Source organism: Ciona robusta, chromosome 8 (genome assembly GCF_009617815.1).
Source record: "Ciona robusta chromosome 8, ASM961781v2".
Classification (NCBI taxonomy): domain Eukaryota; kingdom Metazoa; phylum Chordata; class Ascidiacea; order Phlebobranchia; family Cionidae; genus Ciona; species Ciona robusta.
The window spans coordinates 4,477,732-4,505,233 of record NC_143242.1 but is presented as its reverse complement, the minus strand read 5'-3'; the positions used below and the strand labels follow the sequence as shown (position 1 = coordinate 4,505,233).

Here is a 27,502-nt window from a genome sequence, read left to right as displayed (position 1 = left end):
CAGTTCATACTTGCTCATGCGTATATTAAGGAAATATTCATTTTCTCAGGCTGTGTTGGGGATTAAATTGATATAAGATAATATGACATTTCCCATATATACATTACAACTACGTATATTCTCTCAGGTTACTTTCATATATCGCCAAAATTCGACTCATTTAACAGACAATGTTTGAACTTTGTACGCGGATCGTATAAACAAACTTTTTATTCTTAATTTTTTTCTTTTAATAACACAACATGAACTCCGTTGACGAAAGAACGCGCATCTTCAATGTCGGTAAAGGAGAGAGATGATACATCCTCTTTTTTTCGCGAGGCGGTCCCGTTTACTATTGTAGTCAATGGAATCCAGAGCATTTTGGAATTCAGGGCGCTTTAAATAGTTTTTCTTTGTTGTTTTTACTTAACTTAAACAAAGAGATTAAAACCAAAGTTATAGGGAACCGTTTGTTTGAACGTTTTCAAATAAAATTCTTTAATAAATAAATTTCTTAAACAAGCGCTAAACCTGGCTAAACTGTAAGCGTTAACCTACTAAATACCTAAACGGGCCTTGTAAACTTAAATAGTTGGTGTAGATTTTGAAATAAACAGCCAAAATCTCCTATAACCACTGTTCGCCTATCTTTTACAATAGACACCGAGCGAAATAGGGACGGAGTTGGCGGTTACGTGAATAGAAAAAAATGTATCACGGTTTTGGGCAGTTGCGCGTTCTACTTTTTAATGATCACCGGGAGATTATAAAATCCCCTAATTTATGAATGAATGACATTCGTCCGACGCGTTGCTGAGCAAGAATGTTGTAATGTCAGAGATAGGGTGGTATATCACATTTGTATTTCATTTATTGGTGTGGGAAGTTATATTTTATAGTCTGCAATAACTAGTTTAGTTTTTCTTACCAAAAATATTTAGATGTTTACTTGAAAATTCTGTCTTTTGTAGATTTGTATGTGTATTGTGTTTACCTTTGAATTTCATATTGGCTGCTAATTTTTCAACTTTTTTTCAACTAATAATGCCTGTCTTTGTGGTAGGTACCTTACAATGTATCACAGCATACACCACATTAGGTATTCTGTGAAAAATGTTGAAAAATTCTCATCATTTTTAATAAATCAACTAAACTTCAAGAAGTATGCCACTTCCAAGGCATCAGATTGCCCTCTGCGGTCAAAAACTATCGTCTTACGCCACGCTGATGTGATTTTTATAATTGACCAATGGAAAGAAGGAGCAGAACCTTGTTGCGACAATTTCTTCTGCCATAGAAATAACAATTACCCCGTAAACACAGCGTGTGATGTTTGTTTACAAACTTCTGACGTTGAGTTTATTTTACAAAAAGCAAAATCTGCTTCTCCGAAAAATTCTCATAAAGAAACTGACCATGTAAGTTGCCAAGTCTTTACATAATAATGCTAGAAAATCTTGTTCTAAAGTTTGTTCTAAATTTATAGTGTGATTTTTCATTATTTAAACATAGACTTCTTACGCAGTGTCATTGCGAATTTGCACGTTGTAAATCATTCAAAAATTTACATTCATTAGAAATTTAAAACAATTTTTTTAAATGTTTTGTCAATTGTAAATTTGTATATCTAATGTATCTTATAGCAATATAGCATATAGACTTAGTTGTATAAGCGCTGATTGTTTTACATGCATAATGCTTTAGAACTCACTATATTGAAATGTAATTTAATGCAGATTGGGGACAAAGATGGCATCGTGAGTTACGCAATCATTAAATCTCCCGTTGGTAACCTTCAACATACGTTGATTGACTTGACCAAATATGGAGGTGCTTTTCTCCCTGGTTTTGAGGTCAATAAATCTTGGGACCCTGAAAGCCACCCCCATTTCATGACAGCTGTAGATCATATTGCTCTTTCACTGCAGTTAGAACACACAGATGAAGTGGTAAAGTGGTATAATCATTGTCTGGGATTTACAAGGATGATAATTAACACGTAAGTGTTTAACTGCTTTGTATAAACATTAAAATTAAAAGAGACGCAGTACAATATTTAAAAGTAAGTTTTTCAACTGTTAAAATGGCAGTATTATTACTATTATTGCATATAGTGAATATATATATATATATATATTTGTTTATTATTTGTGTTTTTTTTTTACTTTCTACTGTAAAAAATGTATTAGTACAGATAGAATATAATATACCTGTTTTGTATTTGTGTTTTTATAAAGCTTTCAACTGCAAAAGAAAGTGATGTTTAAGAATTTAAAACATCTTGTATATTTAAACTTTGTTAATGTTTTTAGTGAAGAAGATTTTGATGCAGGTTTTGTTGTGAAAGAAGGAATTCATGGACTAAGATTAAAAGCTGTGCTTGGACCACAACAATTGGAAGGTAGTCTAATAATAGTGCACGTTTTAACCGTTATAGTTATACAAGTACAACTCAAAATCATGTGCTAAATTTCTGTTACCAAATTACAGTGATAAAAAGTGTTAATTCTTTTTATTTTTTTAACTTTATTTTTTAAAAGATTTAAAACTAATTTACTTGTCAATATAGGATTCAATAATCATTATTACAGAACAAAAGGTAAAAAACAAAGTTCCTGAAGTTCCGAAGTTTGTATTTTGTGAAGCGCTTAAACAAGATAAGAGAAGTCAGATCGAACATTTTCTTTTTATGCACCAGTGAGTATTGTTATAAATGCCAGCTAGCCTATTGAAATTTCCCTTATTTTCTGAAAAGAGCAAACTGGTGCACGTCATTTGACAAAACATTTGGCCCCAGAATTTTGTTTTAACTGGTAATCTAGGTGTAAAACAAAACAGCTATGCTATATTGACTGTCTTTGAATTTTTTTTATTTTGTTTAATTAATAGGAGTAGGCTTATTAAAATACTGCATACCTTAACCAACAATACAATATACACATTATCTTGCCAGGGGTGAAGGAATTCAACATATTGCCTTTTCCACAAATAATATCGTGGATGCAATTTCTAATTTCAAAGCAAGTGGTTTACAATGTGTGTTACCACCAGATGATTACTATGCAGAGGTAATTAGTATACAAAGAATGTTTTTTTTTAATAAACTCGTTGAGAACTACCATTGATATTATATTTAGGTGTACGAAATGTGTACAATAAATTTAGGTGTTCGCTTTATGTATGTGATGGAATATATATGTATCTGCTTTGTTCTATACATTTGCATAAACTTATTCTGTAAACCTAGACAACAATAGATTCGTATATAGGTTACTACGAATCATTATCATAAAAGCGGAAATGACCATTACACCTGCCTTTATATTATAAACATTGCTGAGTATATTCTCATATATTCATGTTGTTGTAAGTAGGCCAGTAGGCTACCTATTGTTCTGTATACACTAAAAGCATGAATATGTTAATGTATTTGGTTTTATTTTATTCAAAGTCGCTTAAAACATTATTGTAGGCAATAAACTGTTGTGAGATTCACCATTCGCTTGCTACAGGTAACCCCTTTTACAATTCTCCACTTTATCTTTGCAGCAATTCCCACAAAATCAAATTGAAAATTTAGACTACACAGTTGAAACATTGAAAGCGAATAGTATTTTACTTGAAAGCAACCACGGTGAAGCGGAAAGTGGAAGTGACTGGTGTGAATTAAACTTTGGTGTCAGCAGGTTAGAAGATCAAGTGCAACACATGAACAAAACAAACTGGTAATATTTCTTGTTTTGTTTGAGTGTTTACTCCATGCAGAACAAAAACACATAAAACATACATTATATACACTGTTGCTGAAAGACATAATTTATAATTTTAAATCTAAAGTGGTTTTCTTAATAAATGAATCAATGAAACTAATGGTCATATAGCCGGGCAATTACACTCTTTTATTAAAACAGGTGTTCAGTTTCATACACCTCATGCACGAGTAACCATATTTTTTACTTTTGGGGTAATATTTTTTTGTCTTATAACACAGGAAAAATAAAGTGGCGGAAGAGTTATAGATTTAAAAACATACAACATACACAAGCTAAAATATAAATAATAAAGGATTATCAAGTTTTTTTATATTTTCCTTTAGGTTTATCATGCAAGCATTTACAACTCCAGTGTTTGAAGAAAAAACATTATTTTTTGAAATAATTCAAAGGTTTCAAACAATATCCGGTTTTGGGGCGGGAAACATCGGTGCTCTGTGGCGTGCAGTGCAAAAGGAATTGTTTAACAAATAGTTTAATATATATAGTTTAAATTTTCATATTTATTTTAGGCTTTAATTGTTCCAATTTTGAACACTACCTAATGGTTGAAATACCATATTGTTGCGTTCTACTCCCAGTATACCAGGATTCCCATCTAACATAGGCCAACAGTCAGAATATAATGGTGACACCATGCCTTTATAACATGCCAATAAGCGTCCATCTGATATGTTGAATAAAGATGAGCTGTCAGATTTACCATAATCAACAGCAAGAATGTTTTCATCACTGGAAATGTGGAATTTCTTCAAAGATCGAACAGAAGTTACATCACAACAGTAATACTCCAACAGCGGAGAGTTAGCCCATCTTAAATCCCATAACTTAGTAGAGTCTATAGTTGAAGAATATCTTGCAATGCATCTTCTACCATCTGACAACATTTCAACATCTGTAACCTTCTGGTTTGTTTTTCCTGCAAAAATTTAAAAGCCGCTGAAATTTTACAGTTATTTTTGTCAAAATGTTACTTTGAAATGAAACAGTTACTATGTTAGCCATATAGAGTCTGATTACATGTTGCATACAGTTTTAAATTGACTTGTTACCTTTAAAGTAAAACATATACTCGGGCGAAATTAATTGAGCCACCAAATGCTATTAACAGTTATTGTTTTAATGAAATAAATATTTACACACTGCAGAAGCTTTAAAGCCTTTTTCAAATAGTAAACACATGTAAGCCATTCAAGTATTATTAATTAAAAATATAATGTCCAAATAATCCATAAGCCATGCCTGCTTATCCACACACTGAAATAGGTTCAGTAACTTGGCTGTGGGCATGGTAGTGGCAACCATGAATAAGTCGCTCAAGTTCCAATACACCAAGATATAAATTACCAAATAAATCCAAAGTCATGTCTGCTTATCCAAACACTGCAGATTCAGTAACCCTACTGTGGACATGAGTGTAGCCATCATGCATAAGTAACTTTTCTATACTTAGAATTATAACATAGCAAACTAATGAAACTATATAAATAAAGAAAAACTTAAGTTTGTTAAATACCTGGTGGTTTAAAATTAAACACTGTCTTCATGCCAGCACTCCAGTCTTTACATATTATACTTCCATTCAATAACCCATTGAAATGTAATTTGCATGACCTCGAAAAATGCTGGGCAGTTATTCTGGCTGAAAGTCTTGTTGTTTTACCATTAGGTAACCCCTGTCTTTCATACATTATATTTGGCACCATGACTATCTTCTCATCCAGGGAGTAGCTTATTCTGTTTTCTTCGCCGGGGTACCCACACCATGCACTTGACCATGGCGTCTGTTTAATACGAAAGAGAGAGAAAATTCTGTTATCGCAAAATAGCATCACATTTGAAAAATTGAAACCAACTGAAAATGTTGCAATGAGACAATTAGTAGCAGATGGTGTCGAAATTTGGCTGTAACTTAATAATTGTTCTCCACAATAAATCTCTTTCCGTTTTGTGGCTTCAAATTGTTTATGTTTTTTATCAAATTTATCAAACATGTGAATACTAGATTGGAAGTTTGAAATGCAAAATAATGACTTAGGATTTCTAGATTGGATGAAACCAGAGTAAGGTGTAAAATCTTGGTCATATACTGTTATCTTAATTCTTGTTAAAGCGCTTTCTTTTTCAGATTTACAGAGTTGGTTTTCCCTTGCTTGCATATAAAACTTGGCATTAGTGATGTTTTGTAACTCTCTTCTTTTAATGCATTCAGTTAAACCATCATTTTTAAAAACTTGTTCTGGTTTTTCGGTATTTTGTAAACTAGTTGACTGTTTTGGCAAGTTTTCATTTGTGAGTGGGTTATGGTTATTATGACCAGGTAATAACCGATAATATCGGTTCTTTTCTCTGTCGAAGTAAAATCCTGGTATCTCAAGTGTGTCATCGGTGCTCATTGTGATGTCATCAATTAAGTAAGAATAATATTTTAGTCAGAATTAAGAAATCAGTTTATCTGCTTTTTGGATTTGTTTAAATAGTATGGGATTCCTATACAATAAAAACGATCCTATTTAAACAAAATGTCTTTTATCTTATTTAAGGTAAATCAAAAATAAACCTACATTAAAACAGTATTAGATTTTTCATGTAATTCTGGCTTGCTCTATAATTCTAACTTAGCCTGTCCAACATACAATAATACAAAGCTATAGTAGAGTTTTCACGACACATTCTCGTAGCTCAGTTATCGCTTAAAGTCTATAAACGCGTTTTATCGTATTACATTCGGTTCGAAAAAATAGAAAAATAGACTAGTATTAAATAAGCAAAACAGTTTTGAACTGTATGTATGTAATTGTAAATACAAAACGTGGATTTATATTCTACGCTGGGTAACTCCCCGGTAATACTTTTTTTATTTTCACAATGGTTCAACTTGTTTTATAGATAATAGGGGACATTTAAAATTAACAGAACACATTCAAATTGCAGGCTGCATGTTTATGTTTTAAGAAAGTCATTATGCCTATTTGTTAATAGTTCTTGTTTTAACCCATTTTTAAGAGAAATAATTGATTTTAGTAAATTTGTTTTTTAGGAAGATCTGTATTTTGTGTCAATCCGTATCTTAGGTTTAGTACTGTAAGTACTTTGTCTTTGTCGCTGTCCGATTTACTTCACACTGAATATTGTCTACGTGATTGCTGGTCGAGGTGTACGTGACGTGCCAAACCAATACGTCACAAGACGTCATATCTACCGTGAAATTGACCAACACCTGACTTTTGAATGTAAACAGCGTCATTTGTGAGGTAATAAATACTATTGTTAGCACAGGTAGTAATAAACATAGCACTCATACACTTTACAGAGATTATTTTTTCAACAGAAGGGAATTAGCAGCGAACGACAAAATAAATACGCTACAATTAAAACTAGCTGTGAAAAAGTGTAAAATAAAAGTGTGCCCGCTAGTCCCGCAATACAGTATAACATGTTCGTGACGTTTCCCTATTACGTAATAACATACATTTACAAGGGCGTCTCATTGCCCATTGTTTCGTCACAACCCCGGTTTCCTTGACGGCTATTAGCGTCGGTGACGTCACGCCGTAAAACTTTCTTTGCTTGAAATTTTTTCGTTTTGTCTGTTGAGGTATTTTAAGCGCGACAACAAGTGCATATGCATACAAGTCGACAGGTTGTTATAAACGGGCTGGGCTTCTGCTTTTTGTGGATATACAAGGTAGACGGCAGTTGGATAGATGTGATTTTATACGGAGGGTATATAGGTCATAGGTGATGTAGGTTTTGGCGTATATTACAATGGTTGTTTGTACTATTTGTAGGTTTTGTTCTATAATAGCGAGTACGGCGACTAAGTGAATGTATCCTCAGGAAGGCGACCTGTATAAGACGTCGAAATGTTGTTAGTAGAAACAAAATTGGAGAAGAGTTATTTCATGCCTAGCAGCAGTTTAAACAAATTGTGTTGTTGCGTAAAATAGTTAAAAAATAAATTGGTGTGAATATTGTTTTACCTAAAAAGTATCACATGTGATAACTTGTTAGCAGGTACGATAAGGTGTATAAAACAGAACACCGTGTTAACGACTGCTGTCGCTGCCCCGCCACGCGAGTATAGATAAGTTCCATTCTTTCATTCATTCATTTATTCATTTACTAATGTAAATGCATTGGTTTAATTGCTTCGAGTTATTTTGCAGCTTTTTATTTATTTCCGAAAGAAACGATTTACATGTGGCTTGGTTTGAAATCAAAGTATATAGCTTTTTATAATGTTGCGGTTTAATTGCTTAGCGACGAAATGTGTTTGCTGAAAACAATTAGATGCGGTTAATGATAAGGAGGCATGTTGGCGCCCAAGTTCGAAATGTAAACATGGTTTAAGTGTTTGGGATGTTAGAAGCTTTGAATGTCTGCTGTGTATAGGGAAGCTATACCGTGATCTTATGCATGTCGTCGGTTATAGTTAGTTTACAGTGTTATGAATTTATCTACTTTCAGTAACAGTAAGTACTAATCAGGGACAGCGAAAATAAAGCAATTTACTACAAAAAGGGACACACATGAGCCATTTAGAAAAGGAAAGACCCAAATCACTGAACGTTACTTTAACTTTAACAGGTGTATTGTATGATTTCGTGTATATTAAAGCCTGCAGTAAAATTACTCTTATATCGTTTCACTCCTTATCTAGAAGTTCACATATACAGAGCTAAAGGCGCTCGTCTAACTTGTAATTACGTCTCGTAAGGTTCCGGATAAGGTCTCTTATGTTGCCGAAGGAATGTCGGTTGGAACATAATACCTTGGTTTTTGTCTCAAGAGATTGCCTTTATAACTTAATAAAATACTTTCAATGAGCTAAGGGAATTTTAATATATACATATAAAGTTGTTTATCGCTACAAATACACCAACTTTATGCGAAAGATTTATATAGTAGGGTGGTTTAGATGATGGGTCACTTTCTACTTTTTTCGTCCCATTTGGTACTAAATTGAGCACATTCAAAGAATTTAAAAACCGTAACCTAACGACTCCCATAGGCCGTTGTTAATTGTTTAAACTTTAAAACACAGTTAGGATATTTAGAAATTATGTGCTAAAAGTGTCCCATCTTCCCCCACCGTACTATATACTCCTTACTCTGTTTTCAATCGTCTAACACTGTCAGACACATCGGGAGACCTGGGATTAAAGTTAGACGTGACACATTGCACAATTTTCACCGATGATCATGTACGTATTTTGTTTTCCAGTGGGGGCAAATAGAATGAACTGTCTTCGCAGCAATATTTGTTTATTTATTTGCCTTCTGTTCTTTTATGTAAATGATTGTACAGCACAAGAAGAAGCAAATGCATCGAATGATACTTTGTTGGTGAGTGTTGGTTAGAACGAGGTGTTTGAATACATCATGCGGGCCAGTGTATATGGGGACACCCATGTTATAACTCGACAGTGAGCATGGGTTATAGTAGAGTGGGGGCAGATGGGACACCAGTACTATATATATGTGAACACACCATGTGTGTCTGGTGTATAAGAAGACGCGTCGTATGTTATAACTCGACAGTGAGCACAGGGTGTATAATTTTATCTTGCCATACTTTTAATCATATACAATACACCTAAACCTTTATCTTAGATTCGGCTCCGTGAAGGCAAAACTGAGAACGAGGGTCGTGTTGAGATTTACCACGGAGGGGAATGGGGAACGATATGTGACGATGATTGGAATATTGAAGCTGCTAACGTTGTGTGTAGGATGTTGGGATATGATGGGGCATGGGAGTATTTGCACAGCGGGAAGTTCGGTCCCGGGGAAGGTTAGCATCTAACGTCATCTTATGTCATTTTTTAATTGTGGATTTAGAACAGGCGGGCTTGTGTCTTCCTTTAATAGGGTAATATTTCATACACATTTGTAACGCTGTAATGGCCTTTACGCGTCACGGAAATATTGGATTGATAATATAGTATAGGGTGGCGAGAAACACCTTTAGCACATAATATCCTGATCGTGTTTTAAACAATTAACAGCGATCTATAGAGATTCGTGAAAATACGGTTTAACATTTTTCAAATGTTTTTTGTTTACTACCAAATGGCACCAGAAAATAGAATAAAAAAGTGTCCCATCTTTCTCCGCCCATCCAATTGTGGATTACCTCACAAGAATGAAGTATAGGCATTATATATACAATGCATATAGTATACATAGTGATACACAATACACAGTGTTCTATACACATATCGTAAATAACTCTGATAAAACCTGGTTTCCTTTATATCAAGGAAACCGGCTATATATTGACGTAATAAACCGCGCATTTGTCTAACAGCGATATGTGACTCTTACTATAATACAAAACTAGTTGTCCTGGTATATTTCATACATGGACCCACTAATTTCAAGCAGAAAATTATGCCAACAAAAAAAGACACAAAGTTGCAAACATGGTAACTCGTAAGCAGGCACGACGAGGTGTCTAAACGGAACATCGGTGTGATAACTACTGTCATTGTCCCACCACGATTTCCCGACGTTTAAATAAAATGTAATTTGGTGAAGAATGTAAAACTCATTACATTTATCATTTGGAAACACAGGTTTTAAAATTCACGTATGAAAACGGTATTTAGTTTATCGACAGTAAACGATGTAATACAAGAATATTAACTCGTATAGGTCGTGGGCAGGTTTATGGCGTTTAAAAGCATTGACATTTGGTGAACTTAGCTTAGGTCTAGACTTCTGCATATTTGTGGCAATCTTATTTAATTTGCCCGTTTCTCCTTACGTTTATGTATTCCAGAAATTTAATAAATCGCTTTGGCGAAAATATAAACCATACTATCTATTCGATTACGACCAAAGCAATGAAGTGATAAAAACTAATGGCAAACGATATGAATATTTTTCCTACTTATTTATCCTGGCGTGGCGCGACAACGAAACTAAACATAACATGTGTGTTTTATTTAGACTGACGTTGGCTTGGACTACTAATAAGATATCACTGGATTGAAATAATTGTCGTTAAGTGGACACATGCGCACATAATGGTCACGGGTTCGAACTTGGAAGATTTAACGTCTACTCTGGACTAAATAACGCAACCACTGTGGCAAATTTTCACACGTTATATAAAATTCTTCAAATATTTCAGGTGACATATTGATGGATAATGTACAGTGTACCGGCGATGAAAGCATCATATCAAGTTGCCAATTTAACGGCTGGAAAAACCACGATTGTTCTCACCACGAGGATGCAGGCGTCAAGTGTAATAAAATAAGATTACCGGGATTTCACCGCAATTTGCAAGTCAGTTTGTATTTACCAGCGAACGTTGGGCCTTTATTCGATGTAGGCTACTCTTTTAAGAGTTTGGGAATTCCTATTTTTATAAACGAGTTGGCAAAAACTTCCCGAAGTGCTAATAAATATAAGATATCTACCTAAAAAGGCGGGACATTTTTAATTTCACACGTGTTTATTATAATATGTGTTTTGGCTCGAAAATTTGTGAATATCAATTGTTAATAATACGAAAAGCAGTTTTGTAAGTAATATTTACACCTGCTGACAGACTGGGGACGAAGGTCTTGATTTTATCCGTCTTAAACCGCCAAGGGGGCACAGAAAACGTCTTCCACAACTAGACGGTTACGTAGAGTTTTACCATCAAAAGAAATGGAGGAAAGTTTGCTCAACTGGGTGGGACTTGAACACGGCATCTGTGATTTGTGGACAGCTAGGATTTCCTAGAGCAGAGGAAATTACGGATAGGAGCCAATATTTGTGAGTGGTGTAAGATTTCATTGAATTGTATAGTCTACTTGTAAACTATAAATCTGTCATCGAAATGTGTTACTACAATATTTTGTTTTTACCTTATTTTTACTGTCAAGCCCCAGCATGAGTGTCTTCTTAAACAACAGGCACGCATGATGTGTTCATACACTCCATGCTCACTTGAAGTTCACCATATGTGTCTTATAGCCTAAACCAGAGTCCCGCTTATTTTTTGCAGCAAAAGCAATAAAACTTGCATATTTCCTAACCAGAGCCAGGGCAAGAAAGAAGCATTACTATTGGTTGAGCAACATTACATGTATAGGCACTGAGAATAAAGTGTCCCAATGCAAGTTTCAAAATGTGGATATAAGTGCATACAACACCTGCCCTGGTGAACCACTGATAACAAGATGTATTCCTGGTCCAAAGTACGCAAGAGGGAATTTCAAAAAAGGAGGAAAAAGAAGAAAACACAGAAAACATAATGTCTTGGTAAGAATTTTCAGTCATTCCTATATTGTCTTTGTTGGGGCCTATTTGATTTATGTCAAAAGAGCTTATATTCTAAACCCAGTCTGCAACAAAACTAAAACCATAGATATACATATGTGATAAATTGCCATACAATCTATGATATACATATGTGATACAGATATACATATTTGATAAATTGCCATATGATCAATGAGGTTTCTTGTGTTTAATGACCATGAGTGTTACTCCATTTGGACAAAGTCTTTACACGTTTTGGTAAAAAATTGAAATCCTGAGCCCTATGTTCATTGCTTATCTATTTTAACAAATTTTTCACATTCACTACAGAGGCAGGAAACGATCCGATTAAAAGTTGGATCAGCAGAAGGAGAGGGCAGGTTAGAAGTGATGAGATCTGGTAGATGGGGAACTGTTTGTCATCGCGGATGGAATTTATGGGCAGCTAATGTCGCATGTAGGGAGCTTGGGTTTGGGACGGCTAAGAGGGAAATTATTAATTCATATTTTGGTGCAGGTGTGTTGTTAAGTGTAATGTTTAATACCATTTTTATTTACACCATTGCGGTTTCAAATTGTTGATGATGATTTATATTTTGAGGGATTTTTTTATTACTTAGCAATATTGTTGCTGGGTGGTGTGTCATGGGGCAAATCTGGTGTGAACTCTAGATCCCCTGATGTGTTTTGCTCTTCAAGTTAAAACCTGTCCATATGTAGCATAAAATTAATATGCCGAATTGTAGAGCACTTTGTGTCTTGTTTATAAAGTGTTCGTTAATGAACTGGTAAGCATTTTTCTTATGTTCATTTAGAACCATTGAAAAACCATAATGTTTAAATACCAATATTTTTATTAGTATATTAATTATGCTGTTACTTTTTCAAGGACATGGTCCAATATGGTTGACTGATTTGAATTGTCGTGGTAACGAGACACAGTTAAGTGATTGTCAACATGGTTACATATCCACAAGTGCTGAGGGGTATGAGGATTCAGAACTAACAGAATGCAATCATGAACATGATGCTGGCGTGGCTTGCTATGTTCCACAGTTCAATGCAAATCAAAGGGTAAGTGGGAGCCTTATTTGTTAAACTGTGGTTACAAACTATATTTTACCTTTGTTGTAACTCAAGTGGGCACGAGGTGTATGAAACAGAACACCCAAGACCCATGTTATAAAGACTGTTTTTTTCCGGCAACTCAAGCATAACCTAGTGATCGCAAGTAGCATGACCACATCGGCAACATTGAGTTGGTATCCCCTATAGCAATTTGATGTGTTGCGATATGGCAGAGAAAACCCTGTTTTTTTCAAATAAAAAAAACTGCAAAAAGAACTTTTACTGGCTTTTTACAAAAAATATTTCCTTATTCTCACTCTGACAGATACGGCTGGTTGGAGGGCGTAACCCAATGGAGGGTCGAGTAGAAGTGAAGATAAGGAAAAGGTGGGGAGCGGTGTGTAGTAATGATTGGACAATGAAAGAGGCAATGGTTGTGTGTCGACAACTTGGTCTCGGGTTTGCTCTTCATTCTCTAAAGGTAAGTCAATGGTGCTGGTAGAAGCTTGGCATTTGCACTTTTGCCTATACACACCTATGCAATGATCCTTATTTTATGGTTCAGGCTCTTAAAGGTGAGTCATAGGCGTAACATTAGGGATGCCTGAGGTGACATTATTTTGGAAAAAAAGATGACATCAAGTGTTTAAGAACATAATAACTCATAGATGGGATTTAGGCAGTAAAATCTGAAGTGGCATTTTGTCCTCTCTGATGTGAAATTTATTCTCAGTTTCAAATTTTACCTGTAATTTAAAAATGTTGATTTTGTTAAAAGTATAAATCTTTTAAGAAACTGTCAGCTTAATGCTTGTATTCACTATTGAACATATATTCACAAAACACAGGATGTTTATTTCTTCCCTGGAACTGAAAACATCACCGAGATTGCAATGACTGGCATCCACTGTAAAGGAGATGAACTAGCCTTACAGTTTTGTCCAAGTGATGGGCGAAGTTTGTCAGTGTGTGGAGATCCACACCGATCCTCAACTCCATTTGCTGGAGTTATTTGCACTGAATGTAAGTTTATTATTTTGGCTTTTTATCCCTAGGAGTCGACTTATACCATTAGCTCAGTCGTACAGTGCATGTCTATTGTTATTCAATTTAGCAATTAAACACACACATTAAAAGTTTAATAAATAGCTCCAATGTTAACACTGAGCAAGATAGTTACAGTATTGCTCAAATCCGAAATCAATTTTTGGTCATCCAAATTGCGTGCCTACACAAAAAAATAACCAAAAAGAATCACCTTTGCTACTTATAGGCCGGCTTAAGGTGATCCACCCAAATGTGGTGCATGATAAGAAACCCATGTTATGCCCCATTGATATGTTCTCCATTTGATAATAAAGATATGTTAATGATGTACTTTATATTTTATTCCAGTATCCCCTGATCTGATGCAGGATATTCCTCTTCTACAACAATCTCTTCATTTAGAAGATCGACCGCTGCATAACTTGTATTGTGCATGTGAGTATGTTTAATAGTAATAATGGACAGTTAAGATAAAAATGACAAAGAGATAAAAGTTATGCCTGCTTATTCACACACTGCAATAGTTTCAGAATTGATTGTGGGCATGGAAGTGGCAACAATGGATAAGTTCCCACCCACAAGACTATAAATGATCAAACCAACCAAAAGTTATGTCTGGTTTTCACACACTGCCATAACTTCAGCAACTCTTACCCAATCATAAGCATATAAAAGATTTTGAAACCAAAATCATTTTAAGTCCCTAATATTTTCCATTTTACCTAAGTATCAACACATTCATATAATTGTTTACAAATTAAAACTTATTTCCATATTTCACTACCCAGCTGAGGAAGGTTGTCTATCGCCCTCTGCTGCAAAGATGGATTGGCCTTATGGATCTCGTCGACTCCTCCGTTTCTCAACAAGAGTTTGGAACAGAGGAAGAGCCGACTTCCGACCTGCGAGGAGTCAGGACCAGTGGATCTGGCATCAGTGCCATGGGTAGCTTTATATTTGGTTAATTTTTTTATATTTGGTTAATTTTGTCTGAGCATCAATATTTTATTTATTGAACAAGGACATTAAGTTAGCTATTCCTTGGTTTTACTCGTGGTAGGGTCTGGAATTTTTTTACAGAACAAACATTTTTTTGACATATTTTTTTTTAACAACACTTGCAAAGCCTGCACTTCACTGTTTTGCTAAGGAAAGCATATCGTTCTAATACACAGTTTGTCATCTCTTGTGCAACCATTATAGTCCTATATAAACTGGAATAGGTAAGACACTGTTTAAACGAACATCTTTATCCTCCCCCAGGCATTACCACAGCATGGCTGAGTTCACACATTACGATATACTTGATCTTAACTTCACCAAAGTAGCTGAAGGACACAAAGCAAGCTTCTGTTTGGAAGATAGCGAATGTTCCCCGGGTGTTTCTCCACGTTTTGATTGCGATCAGCCTGGTGGAGGGGTGCAAGGTATTGCTGTGGGCTGTGCAGATAATTACCAGTAAGTACCAGGTTCAAATCCTTATCAAGTAAGTCTGTTAACATAATACAATTGATATTTTGTGAATGAAGTGTAAAAGATTTTGTAGCAATTGTTTGTTTTGTGATCTTACTAGTTACAAACTCATGACGAACTTGGTGGAAACAGCATATAGATGTTTTTGTACAACTTAACTGTGTCCATGTGTTTGAACTTATTGTAAACATTATTAAGTTTTTTTTTCTGTTAAAAACAAGTTTATTTCTAGCACTTGTTGCCCTAATTTTGTGTCTTATTTTTACAGGTACAACATAGATTGCCAGTGGATTGACATTTCTGATATTACTGCTGGAAACTACTTGATAAGAGTGAGTTTAAGTTAACATCACTTCTATGATAATTTAATGAATATCGTTTGTTTTAGATTCGTGTCAATCCTGGTACTTTGGTTGCGGAATCCGATTTTGGAAACAACGAGGTTATTTGTAATTTACAATATGATGGAAGTCGAGTTTGGGCATGGAATTGTCATATACGTAAGAAATTTGAAAAAATTATGTTTCGAGCCTGATCTAGAACTCCAATTGTTGGACGATCCTTGTTGCGTTATAACAGAATACAGCGAGTGCTACCGAATATGCTGCAAACAAGAATAGACTCTATAAAATTTGATTTTCATAAGAGACTGATGCTACTCAATCAAGAAACTAGATTTTTGTTTGATGCCAATTTAGTCCATACTGCTGTTTTATTATTCACAAAATACAAATGTTTTATTTTAATGATTATTATTTCCTTTTCAGCTGATGACTTTGACCCAGAGATATTGATACGTTATTACACATCGGAAGTCTACCCTTAATTCTTTCATCTTTTACACTTTGTATTCTTGGAATAAAATTCCTTTGTGTATTTTTCTAGTTCTGCATGAGCCAATTTTATACAAAACTATTACTTTTTATCCTCGTACGGTGGCGAAACACGCCAGTCGTTAGAACACCTTTATTCCGTATGCATACACCTCGTGCTGCCCCACCACGCGAGAATAGATAGGTTACATTAATTCGACACTTAAAAACAGTACTGAAACACTGTTTTAAAAAAAAAGAAGTTTTTAATGATTTTTCTATTTACTACTCCTTGTTTTTAAAGGCTTTACAAAACACACGCTGCAAAGCAGCCTACGGCCAGTAGCTAAGAATAGGGAAAACTATGCTTCAATATACACGGATTAGGTTCAACCGCCAAAAAAGTTTTGGTTCAAAATTAGAAGATGAAAAAAATAACAAAGTATCTTGATAAAGAATACATAGAAAAAAGTGATGAAGTAACAGTCTAAGAATAGCTCTATAAGTAATTTGGCCTTATCGTTGCCAAAACATTTGCTGGTTTAAATACAAAACAAACAACTTTAACAGATCGCAGCCCGCACGAAATTCGTTGATTTAAACGAGCAGTTTGCCACAATAAAACAACTTAAATGTGTTTTCTACAAACAGCTTGAACTTGTTAGTAGCAATTCCTTTGAAAATTAGACGTAATCTGCATCCTTTGTAACTCTTGGTCTGAAGCTCTGACGGAAGCTGCTCCTCATTCTCCTGACTCCTCGTCCTACTTTTCCTTTGTTCCAATATTCATCCTCCTCCCTATCAACGTAGAAGCTTCCACACATCATCACTGCTCCTCCAAGGACTCCAATCGCCATGGCAGCCCATCCTAGGAAGAGAGATGAACCGAACACGTATCTTTGTCCAAGGTCATTGACAAGTAGAATGCTGGAGGCCGTGTACTCTTGCGCGACCTAGTCGTAATACAAATTTAGAATGGTTTGTTTCTGTAGTTTAAGGTAAAGTTGTTGGTATAAGTCGGATTTTTTATCTTTATCTTTCCATTTGGTAGTAAACAAGGAATATTTCGGTCGGCGCCGTATAGTACACTTCAGTAGACTATGGTTGTACAGTTATGTTAGATTGCTCGACTCCAGACGAGATGTGTGGCGAGACATAACAGAGTTCACATAACCTTCGGCAGACACACAACGGAAATTGCGTTTTAACGACTGTCGGTACCCCACGGTACGAAGAAAACAAGATATCTTTCTTATTGTTTTTTTTTTCTGTCGTATTCCCCACTATATACTTACACACACTCACCTGGCTCGCATAGTAAGACACGGCGATCCCAATACTCAATGCAGAAGCGATAAAGAAGCCAGACGCGATGAGAGCGATTCTAGTCTTTGTTTTCGGGTTATTCTCAATACACCTTGTGCACTCCATACCGAAGATTGACAACATAATCCCGAAGAAACCGAACACTACGGAACAAAGCGCCAAACCTCTAGCTACCTGCGGGTTAAGAGAAATACGTTTAGTTAAATACATCAGTATAATTTAAGAGCCCACGCTGCTGGTAAAAAATTCCACAAAATATGAAAAGAAGTTTTTATAACTATGCTCAATTTTAAATTAAAGTCTTCTTATAATAATACACAGAAGGGTATTCATGAACAACACATGTGCACTCTCCGATTACACGACATTTTCATCATTTATTCATGCGCTTCAATTTTGAGGCGTTTATATATGAAATACCTTTGTCATCGATAACTACCATGTAGTGATCATTTGATATATTGTGTAATACATGACACACATGTCGTCATTTCCAATCGTTTCTTTTCAAAATTAAAACCATCATTAATGCTTTTGAAAGTTAAAGTGTTATTTGTAACTGTGTGTATTAAAAAGTTTTGTAAAAAGTTCTTGTCACCAGAGTTGGATATTAATCGATTTAGAATCGATTTAGCATGTACAGTGTAGGACAGGTCTCGTATAGGACGCTTTAAAGACGTTTTAACGCTTTGTTCAAAACAGTCCAAGCATAATGGAATGATGTTTCGATAAGAAATTGAATAGAACCAAGCGTCTGTGGTATCTGATTCCCGTGTTTTCGTCTGCTAACTTCATTTGCGTTTAATGTTGTTTAAAACGTCGTATTCTTCTATATGTTACATGGTCGTTGGTTCACAACATATATAGTAGAGTGGGGGAAGACGGGACACCTTTAGCACTTAATATTCAAATATCCTGACCGTGTTTTAAACAGGTAATAGTGGGCTGGGAGTCGTGAGTAAACGGTCTATAATTCTTTTAAAGCTTGTTTATTACCAAATGGGAAGAGAAAATAAAAAAGAAAAGGTATCCCATCTCCCCCCATCCTACTATATATTACGTTTTGGGGTATATATAAATAGTCCACATTTTCATTATCGTTTTAGTCCCATTTGACGGTAAGCAAATTGTGATGACCTTACCCTCACGACTCAAAAAACGACGTTGTTTTGCTGTCTTAATATATAAGTTAATTTATATTGTGGGTTTTGCAGTGACGCTCGTATTTGTCTCTTTTTCTCAAGTAGTTTTTACTTTGTGTTTTAAAGACTGTAGTTTTGTTGCTTTTTCCTTTCTGTTCGTTGTTTTAAGAAATTGGTATTCGCTATCGTAGTTGTCCATGTTATGTGCTTGCCAACCACATTTAACTTGTTCGAGTTAAGTGCTTTTCAAACTGTTTCAGTTTTGTTAAAAACCGCAAGCCACTTCCCCAAAGGTTTTGTTTATATAGCATTCATTATAAGTACAACACTATTTTACTTTTGTACTGATCAAATAAGTTATAGTAGGTTGGGGTAAGATGGTTTATCTTTATGTTTTCCTTTTCAATTATCGTCCCATTTGGTAGTAATAAAGAATATTTACCAATCTATTTAAACATATGATTTATTTAAACGACTTAAGAACGTTTTTAATTGCGTCACAACCAAACAAACGTTGTTAAAACACGACTAGAAAATATGGGATATTATGTGCTAACAGTGCCCGTCGTACTGTATAGGAATAGGTGGACATAATACGTATTCACTGAGAGATAAACTTTTGTGAAGTTTCACTTTAACAACAGAAAGCCCAACCTTTACAAAAGGCATTCAAGCTCATATTTTGACTGGTTTTCTGGTCCATTGGATTTCACCGGTAAATTATTACAGAAAACCGAACACCGTAACCCTAGCTATAACAGATTGCCTGACTTCAAGTTAAACTTGTGTTATTGCCCGCTTGAAACCAATATAAACCATGACTAATACTGGCTGTGAAATCAATGTATGATTTTGTTTAAAAAAAAAACAGTGGAAAACTTCCCAAAAATTCAAATTTATTACTTTACAGTGAGCATAAGTAAATGAATACACCGTGTGTGGCTGGTGTAGAAAAACAACCAATTTAAAAATCAACAGAGAGCCTGAGATTTATCAGTACAGTATACTACCAATAACACAGTCTCATTTAGTTAAAACACGGCCTAATACTAGACTATACCAAAGTTAGTATAGACCGAGTTAGGAAACGGATTGTAAAACAACGAGTCTTGTTATCCATTGTCGCGCGTCTATGACGTCATAGACGCCACCATTACGGAGCCCACCGCATAGCATTTTATCATTGCTGGGTGCAGTAATGCGAGTAATGCGATTTTTAAGAACCAAGCACTTCTGCGCGTAAAAATGGCTTTCTACTAATGTTATATCTTATCACAATAATAAACCTCACATAAAGAATCAAATTTTATTGAACACTCGATCGATTAATGAGTAAAAAAACAGAAAATATCAAGTATACCAACCAGAAATATAAAAGAACATGTTTAAAATATAAAAATACAAACAAAAACGCATAACATTAACATATACTAGTGTATCTAGCTGCAGTTTTACATGTAAATTGCCGTGATTTTACTTTTTGGCTCACAAACTTAACACGTATACCCGGTAACGAAACTTAAGGAATCTTTTTAAAATTTGCCTAATATCGAAGTGACATTGTGGTAAACAATACTGAGTTACTATTTTTGATCCTCTGCTTGAATTAATAAGCTACCTTTTCTGCGTTCTTGGTCTTTATGAAATCGGAATACGCGAACACCTTATCTGCTAGTACTTAAGCAGTTTGGAGCTACATGGCCACTCATGTTGAATTATAAATGTAGTATATACTGGTTCTGCAGATTCGTAGGTATGATCATATACTATTATGTAAACTAAGCTGATTGCTGCTAGTATTAATCGCCAACGTTAAGTATCCTGTTAAACCACACTGTACGCTGAAAACCAGTCAAAATATTAATTTACTTCACATTAATTCTTAGATTTAATATTATATAACAAGAATTATATTAGAAATTATATGTTAAATGTTAAAACAACCGCTATACGGGTTTTCTAGCTTTGTATCGCTTACAAGAACTACATGAACACATGCCGACCATGCATTTGTATAGGCGATTCACGCTTTGTGGGCTCCATAATGGCGGACACGAGCGCCGTTTCCTAACTTGGTCTATACTAACTTTGGACTATACTAGAGATATCTTGTGTTACCACGGCCTATACTAGAGATATCTCTAGTATAGGCTGTGGTAAAACAAGTCAAATCAAGTATACATCACCCATATTAAAAATCGACAGGGAGCCAGAGATTTGTCCATATACTCCCAATAAAAGTTAAAACAACCGGAATGAAGTCTTACCTGCAACTGAGCAGGGAGACCGAGAAAGAAAGCATCAAAGTCATCGCATTGCCAAATACCAGTCGAGTAAGAAGTACACCTCAACCAAATACCTGAAACAGAACGAAGGGTTTAGATATGTGCTTAACCCCAAAGTATATTGTTTGGTTGAGTGACATACATTCTACTTGGTCACAGAACGCATAAAAGTTGTGTTAACCAAAGGGCTACAGTTATAAGTTGCGGAAAGGTGTATGTTTTTATTCTCTTAAAATCGTTGTTAATTGATAATAACACCATTAGGAAATAATTGATATTATGCGCTATTCGGTATTCATCTTGCTCCTCGGTATAATAGAATCACAATTTTTAAACATACAGAAATACTAAACCCAGCTCTTAATTTGTTTTACAGTCCATTTAAACGAAATAACCAAACATAAACTGTTGTTAAACGCTTGTTTCCCATATTAACTAGAACTTGAGCCAGCCAAGTCTATATAATTGTAAAATTGTGGAGTAAATTGCCCTTTGAAGGGCACTTGTGTTCACTTTCAGACTTGCTATTTTACTTTTGTTATCGCCAACTTAAAAGATAAGGTTGCACTGATTCCATACAGTTTTCGCTTTTAAGGTGTCAGTTTAAATTTAAATTGATTGATATTTTTACGCCCACGCGTATTTTTGACAGAGTTTGGAAAATGTTTATTTTGGGAAACCAAAACGTAATTTTGCATGTTTTGTATGCATACGAACATATCCCTATTTTATATGGGTACCTATTTTTTAACATAAATTTATTTTAAAATCCCATTTTTAAGGTTTTTAATCTATGGGGGGGATAGAACACCTTTTCATTCCATTTTCTCGTCCCATTTGGTATGAAACAAAGAATATTCGAAGAATTTTAAAATTTTATTCTCACAACTTTTATAGACCGTTGTTAAATGTTTAAAACACGGTCAGAATATTTAGATATGGTATGTGCCAAAGGTGTCCCATCTTCCCCCACTATATTGTTTTCTTACTTTTGGCCGAATCGTTGCCAAAAAATACTTCCAAATGCCATTCATACGTCATAACTAACCTTGATGACGAACAACCGCCTCTATGACTTCACCTTTAGGATCATTCTTTCTCCATTCTGGTAAAATAACTGCCAGGGTTGTACACACGGCAGCTATGACGCTAAGTACAAGGCCGACTGCTTGTAGAGAGCTGTTTGCCATTTTTAACAAATCAAACGCTTTTTCAAATGTAAATATATTATTGGCAGAAAATTCGAGCCTTAAAATCTGCTTGTACAGAAAAAAACAATCAAGTTTTGTGTATAACGCTGTACAGTAGTTGAAATTAAAAACAGTTTTTAAATTATAAGGAATTATAAAAATTAAATTAGTTTAATATTTTGTGCTAAATATTTTGCTTTGTCGATTTTTGCCTACACCTCACTCTTATTAAAAGCACTTTTCACGACTCCTAAAAAGGGCGTTGTTAATTGTTGAAAACACGACTAGGAAATATTGAACATTATATGCTAACGATTTCCATCTTACCCCACAGTAATTTGTAAACGCAACGTCAAACTAAAATCTATCTTGCCTTTTAAAATAAAACCCTTTAAATTTTAATTTAATATCGCAGTATATACACGAATACACTTTAATGTACGAATTTTATACAAACTATGCCTCGCATCCAGAAGTATCTAAAGCCTGTCAACCCAATACAACCAGCATTTGAAAACTGCCTGTTCGCCGAGTGGTAACCTAGGTTTTGTGACAAGCTCTTTCATTTCAAACCTTTGTATTGCCCTGTGTTCCTTATGCCGTATGTTCCGGCTGGCCGCTTCAGAACCACTTTACCCCACTTCGAGCCTTTTTTGGAGAAGCCCTTATGAGAATAGACGTCCCGCGTCGCGATTTTCATGGATCAGGTGATCGACTCACAATGCTCTATGTGACGTCACATAGGAAATCTGAGGACGCGGCCAGGTAACGAAAACGGTGACGTAATAGTTAAAGACACTTATAGGAGAAATAACCGCAACGATTCGACGAGAAATATTATTATAAAACCACAACAATAAAAGCATTGTTAAGCACAATACACGAAAACCCCTTCGAATTCTGCGAGACGTAATTTAGTTCTTTTAGTTTCTGTTCTCTCATATTTAGATCTAGGCAAGAAATAAGATACTGTAACTAAACCTAACTGAACTGCTAACTTTTAACAACATATGCACTTATGGTACCGTGGTGCAAGATGGATACCATTAGCACATAATATCCCATATACTTTCTGATCGTGTTTAACAATTAACAACGGTTTTAGAGTCGCGGGGATATGGTTATATAATTCTGAAATCATTTTTTTGTTTACTACCAAATGGAACAATACAAGCATTTGCATATAACTCGTTGCATGTTGCAACGTATAAATGCATGCACTAAGTAATGTATTTACCTATTATGTCGCGTCTATTTGAATACAAATTTACGTTAGGTTTCGAAGGTTCAACAGTCACGTATTTTTAACACTTTTACAAAAAAAAAAACTTTACATATAGTAGAGTGGGGAAAGATGGAACACCTTTAGCACATAATATCCAATTATCCTGACTGTGTTTCGTACAATTATCAACGGTCTATGGGTGTGTCATGAGGATACGGTTTTATGTTTCATGAGGATACGGTTTAACTCTTTGAATGTTCTTTGTTTACTACCAAATGGGGCGAGAAAATAGAAAGAAAAGGTGTCCCATCTTTCCCCACCCTATTATACTTAACTTACTTATAAATGACTCAAATATTTCTTAGTATTGGAAACAATTATTAAAGGAAGTCATTTTACTTTGTAAGTGCTATGAATGTTTCGTATTCAGACACCAGACATTAAAATGACTGAACCGCGGAAGGCCCTACAAGTTCAATTCCGGGCCGTGGTAAAAATCCCATTTCTATCGTGATATGACGTATGAGGTAACCAGACTTAAGACAAAGAACTTAGATATTTTGTACAGAACGGAAATTCAGGGACCTGTTATATTGTGTCGATTTTCGGTCGTGAAATATAACGTGAATTTGCTCCTTTAAAGTGGGGATACGGATATATAATTTAGTAAATATTCTTTGTTTACTATTAAATGGGACGATATAGATGAGTGAAACCAAGAACCATGTATAGTCGGGTGGGGGAAGACGAGACATCTTTTGCACATGTTATCGCAATATTATGTTCGTGTTTTTAACAATTAACAACGTTCTATGGGAGTTGTGAGGATATGGTTTTACAGTTCTCTTAATGTTCTTTGTTTACTACCCTGCTATATAAACCCAACCTTTAAATACAATGCTAAAACCCATCGAAACCTGGTGTTGGTATGAATGATACCCGATATATAAGTAGTTGTGGGGGAATGTTGCAACAGTATAGGGCGATACGTTTCAGCTGCGACAAAGCAAAACGACATTGAAAGTTGTTATATTTATAATGTATTCATGGGTATCTTTTTACAATATTTGATACATGAGGTGTATCCTTTATATTCTTTCATGTTGCGAAAATTCGGTGTTTATTACTGATGTGGCCATATCCATCTTATATGCTTACCGTCGAGTTATGGCACAGGTGTACATCATACATTAATAAACAGGTGTTTCATACACCATACATTATTACACGCGGGTGTTCTGTTTTATACAATTCGTAACCACTTATACGAGTTACGATGTATGAAACTTTGTGGTAATGATTTGTTCAATTTTTTCTCGTAATGAATGTATGACAATTTGATCAACCCACAAGGGTCAACTGGGCTGAAGCAATTACCATTCAGAGTGGACACACACACGTCCATAGCGCTAGCGGCATCAGGCCTCGAACTGATAAACTAAATAGGTAGCTGGCTAGCCGCTAACCACTGTGCCACTGTGCCACTGCGGCGAGCCAATTACGCTCGGAGCTATGTACGTACGAGATTGTATCTACACCAGAATAACTGCTGCAGTGAGGTTTCTTTAGTAACTTGTAACGTGCTATGTAACCAAATTTGTGTAGTAAAGCTTGCAACGCAGTAAAGACCGAATTGCAAAGAAAACTTAGTAACAGTTTGTATGAACTTAAATATGTGTTGAGGTTTTGATTAGGAACTTTAATGACCTACCTCTACTTCGATTAGGCTTTCCACGCTGACTATATAGACATGCCTACACCATGCATGATCTATTACAATAGAATTTCTAATTATAGTTCATGCATCGAAGTTACCAAACTAGTTAGCCAGGGTTGCCGTTTCTTCACATCAGTCAATACTTTTCTTAATCTGTGAAAACGGTTTTGCAATTATGTATAGAAATACTGTATCGTAATTTGAGAAGACCGGATATTCATTTCTTTCCCGCTATACGTTGTTTCATTTTATCATATTGCATCGCATATAGCGTCTTTTAATTTCTGCACAGCGCTGAATAAATGAAGCGACAGTAGTTACAGTACGGGTGTGTTGTTTGTGTTTCAAGACAGAGTCAAGCAACCATAGAAGGATTGTAGGATGAAATATTTGTCATTTTTATATGTTGTCATTATAATGGCTTTATTAATTTTGGGGACTGCCTTTGTTAATATTGATGTGACAGAAAGGTCTTCAACACCCAACCGAAAGATTGTGGCGTCACACGTTACGTCAGCTCTGACGTCAAATAATGCGAAACTAGTGACGTCACCAAGCGTTAAGATTTACGCTATAACGTCGACTTACAAGAGGCCCGAACAAAAAGCGGAATTAACAAGACTTTCGCATATGATAAAACATATTCCAAGCTTTCACTGGGTAGTAATTGAGGACTCGAAAGGGAAAACTCCTTTGGTTTCGAACTTTCTAAAGAAATCAGGGTTGAATGTAACTCATCTGTGTAAGAAGAACGGGAAGCGTATCGGGCATGGGCCAAAGGATTTACTGACAAGAAACTTTGCCCTTAATTGGGTTCGAAACCATCTTGCGAGAAAGGAGAAAGGAATTGTATATTTTATGGATGACGATAACACGTATGACCTTCGACTATTTGAAGAAATGCGGACAACGAAAATTGCTGCAGTTTGGCCTGTTGGTTTGGTTGGGAAGGTTTTATACGAAGGACCAGTTGTATGCAGAGGAGAAAGGGTACAAAAATGGCGGACAGGTGTGTATTAAGGAGTTGGTATATATAATTTTTCTGCGAGTACATATTAAAATAAATTAATTTTTAAAAACCCCACAACGCGTTTTAACAACTCTATATTGTTTGCCATCAAATCTTAGATGTGTTTTAGTTTCTAGCTTATAGTACTGTGGGGTAAGATGGATATCGTTTTAGCACATAATATCCCATATTCCCCAATCGTGTTTTAACGAATAACAACGTTCTTTCAGGGTCGTAAAGATATGGGTATATAAACAGGTTTCTTTGTTTCCTACCGAATGAAACAGTAAACGAGAAGGAAACCTAAGGCCATTTGACCTCAATTACCAAAATTATTTTTTTATTACAGGATGGAAAGTCGAAAAAAGAAAATTTAAAGTTGACATGGCAGGATTCTGTGTTCATACGGATTTGCTTTTACAGAAACCTGACGTTACGTTTAAAGACGTGGCAACACTAGAAGATGATTTTCTAGTTGACTTAGGTCTCACACCTAAAACTATTGAAGGAAAACATTGCGATGAAGTATTGGTGTGGCATACAAGGACAGAAGTCACGAATATTAGTCACGAAAAATATGCAATAGCTCGTTATAATGCCACCCTTATTGAAGTGTAATACAAATATAACACAAGACAGGGTTTTAACTGTTGATTTTAAGAATTCCAGCTTTTTCAGTTCATATTTGTTTGGTACAACAGTTGTTATCGCGCTGTACTGAGGCCCAGAGGGTTCGTTTCGTGTTTTGCGCTTCTTTCATTGTGAGCGTATGTATCTTCTTGCGATACACTTAACATTTAGATTGCATTCATTTATTTATACATGACAAGACAGTTTACTACGAAACGTAATTAAAACTCGAAAATTCTAGTTTCCAGCTTCTGCTGATGTGTAAAAACGCCCTGATTTGAACTACTACCACTAAATGGGTTCACATGTGCTTATTTTATAAATAAACGATGTACTGCTATGCTATATGGGTATTTTTACTGTTATCTGGGTCTTGTTATATTATTCACATATTGGTTGGTTTTTTGTTTTACGTGTTCGTTATTAAACAAAACATAATTTTTGATGCTGTTTTTTAGGATTCTATACTTAGGTTACTTATTTTGGTTTAAACTATTAATTACCATAATTGTAAAGTCTCTTATGTTTTTTTAAACGAATAACTAAACTATGTCAATA

General features: G+C 35.1%; 5 protein-coding genes across 5 annotated transcripts; 3 read left to right on the top strand and 2 right to left on the bottom strand.

Moving 5' to 3' along the window:
• The first annotated feature begins 1,020 nt into the window (after nt 1-1,020).
• LOC149732525 (4-hydroxyphenylpyruvate dioxygenase-like protein) lies at nt 1,021-4,905 on the top strand. Its single transcript, XM_089883521.1, has 7 exons — nt 1,021-1,400; nt 1,719-1,981; nt 2,295-2,383; nt 2,574-2,679; nt 2,936-3,050; nt 3,532-3,707; nt 4,079-4,905. Exons 1-7 carry the CDS (start codon nt 1,056-1,058, stop codon nt 4,227-4,229), a joined length of 1,245 nt encoding a protein of 414 aa, XP_089739647.1. The 5' UTR covers nt 1,021-1,055; the 3' UTR covers nt 4,230-4,905.
• Nucleotides 4,230-6,267, bottom strand: LOC149732524 (DDB1- and CUL4-associated factor 4-like). The gene is made up of 2 exons (XM_089883520.1): nt 5,272-6,267; nt 4,230-4,674 (listed from the first exon to the last, which is right to left on the bottom strand). The coding sequence occupies exons 1-2, from the start codon at nt 6,149-6,151 to the stop codon at nt 4,271-4,273; spliced, it is 1,284 nt and encodes a 427-aa protein (XP_089739646.1). The 5' UTR covers nt 6,152-6,267; the 3' UTR covers nt 4,230-4,270.
• Nucleotides 6,268-8,943: 2,676 nt separating this feature from the next.
• Nucleotides 8,944-16,484, top strand: LOC149732523 (lysyl oxidase homolog 3A-like). Its single transcript, XM_089882854.1, has 15 exons — nt 8,944-9,104; nt 9,372-9,552; nt 10,897-11,054; nt 11,320-11,531; nt 11,798-12,020; nt 12,351-12,537; nt 12,910-13,094; nt 13,414-13,569; nt 13,937-14,111; nt 14,484-14,570; nt 14,924-15,080; nt 15,399-15,593; nt 15,877-15,940; nt 15,997-16,108; nt 16,376-16,484. The coding sequence occupies exons 1-15, from the start codon at nt 8,955-8,957 to the stop codon at nt 16,432-16,434; spliced, it is 2,301 nt and encodes a 766-aa protein (XP_089738980.1). The 5' UTR covers nt 8,944-8,954; the 3' UTR covers nt 16,435-16,484.
• A 134-nt stretch (nt 16,485-16,618) lies between these two features.
• Nucleotides 16,619-22,453, bottom strand: LOC149732522 (claudin-1-like). Its single transcript, XM_089882871.1, has 4 exons — nt 22,222-22,453; nt 21,156-21,247; nt 17,726-17,920; nt 16,619-17,373 (listed from the first exon to the last, which is right to left on the bottom strand). The coding sequence occupies exons 1-4, from the start codon at nt 22,361-22,363 to the stop codon at nt 17,104-17,106; spliced, it is 699 nt and encodes a 232-aa protein (XP_089738997.1). The 5' UTR covers nt 22,364-22,453; the 3' UTR covers nt 16,619-17,103.
• Nucleotides 22,454-25,142: 2,689 nt separating this feature from the next.
• LOC149732521 (galactosylgalactosylxylosylprotein 3-beta-glucuronosyltransferase 2-like) lies at nt 25,143-27,387 on the top strand. Its single transcript, XM_089882868.1, has 2 exons — nt 25,143-26,314; nt 26,664-27,387. The coding sequence occupies exons 1-2, from the start codon at nt 25,687-25,689 to the stop codon at nt 26,930-26,932; spliced, it is 897 nt and encodes a 298-aa protein (XP_089738994.1). The 5' UTR covers nt 25,143-25,686; the 3' UTR covers nt 26,933-27,387.
• Nucleotides 27,388-27,502: the final 115 nt, after the last annotated feature.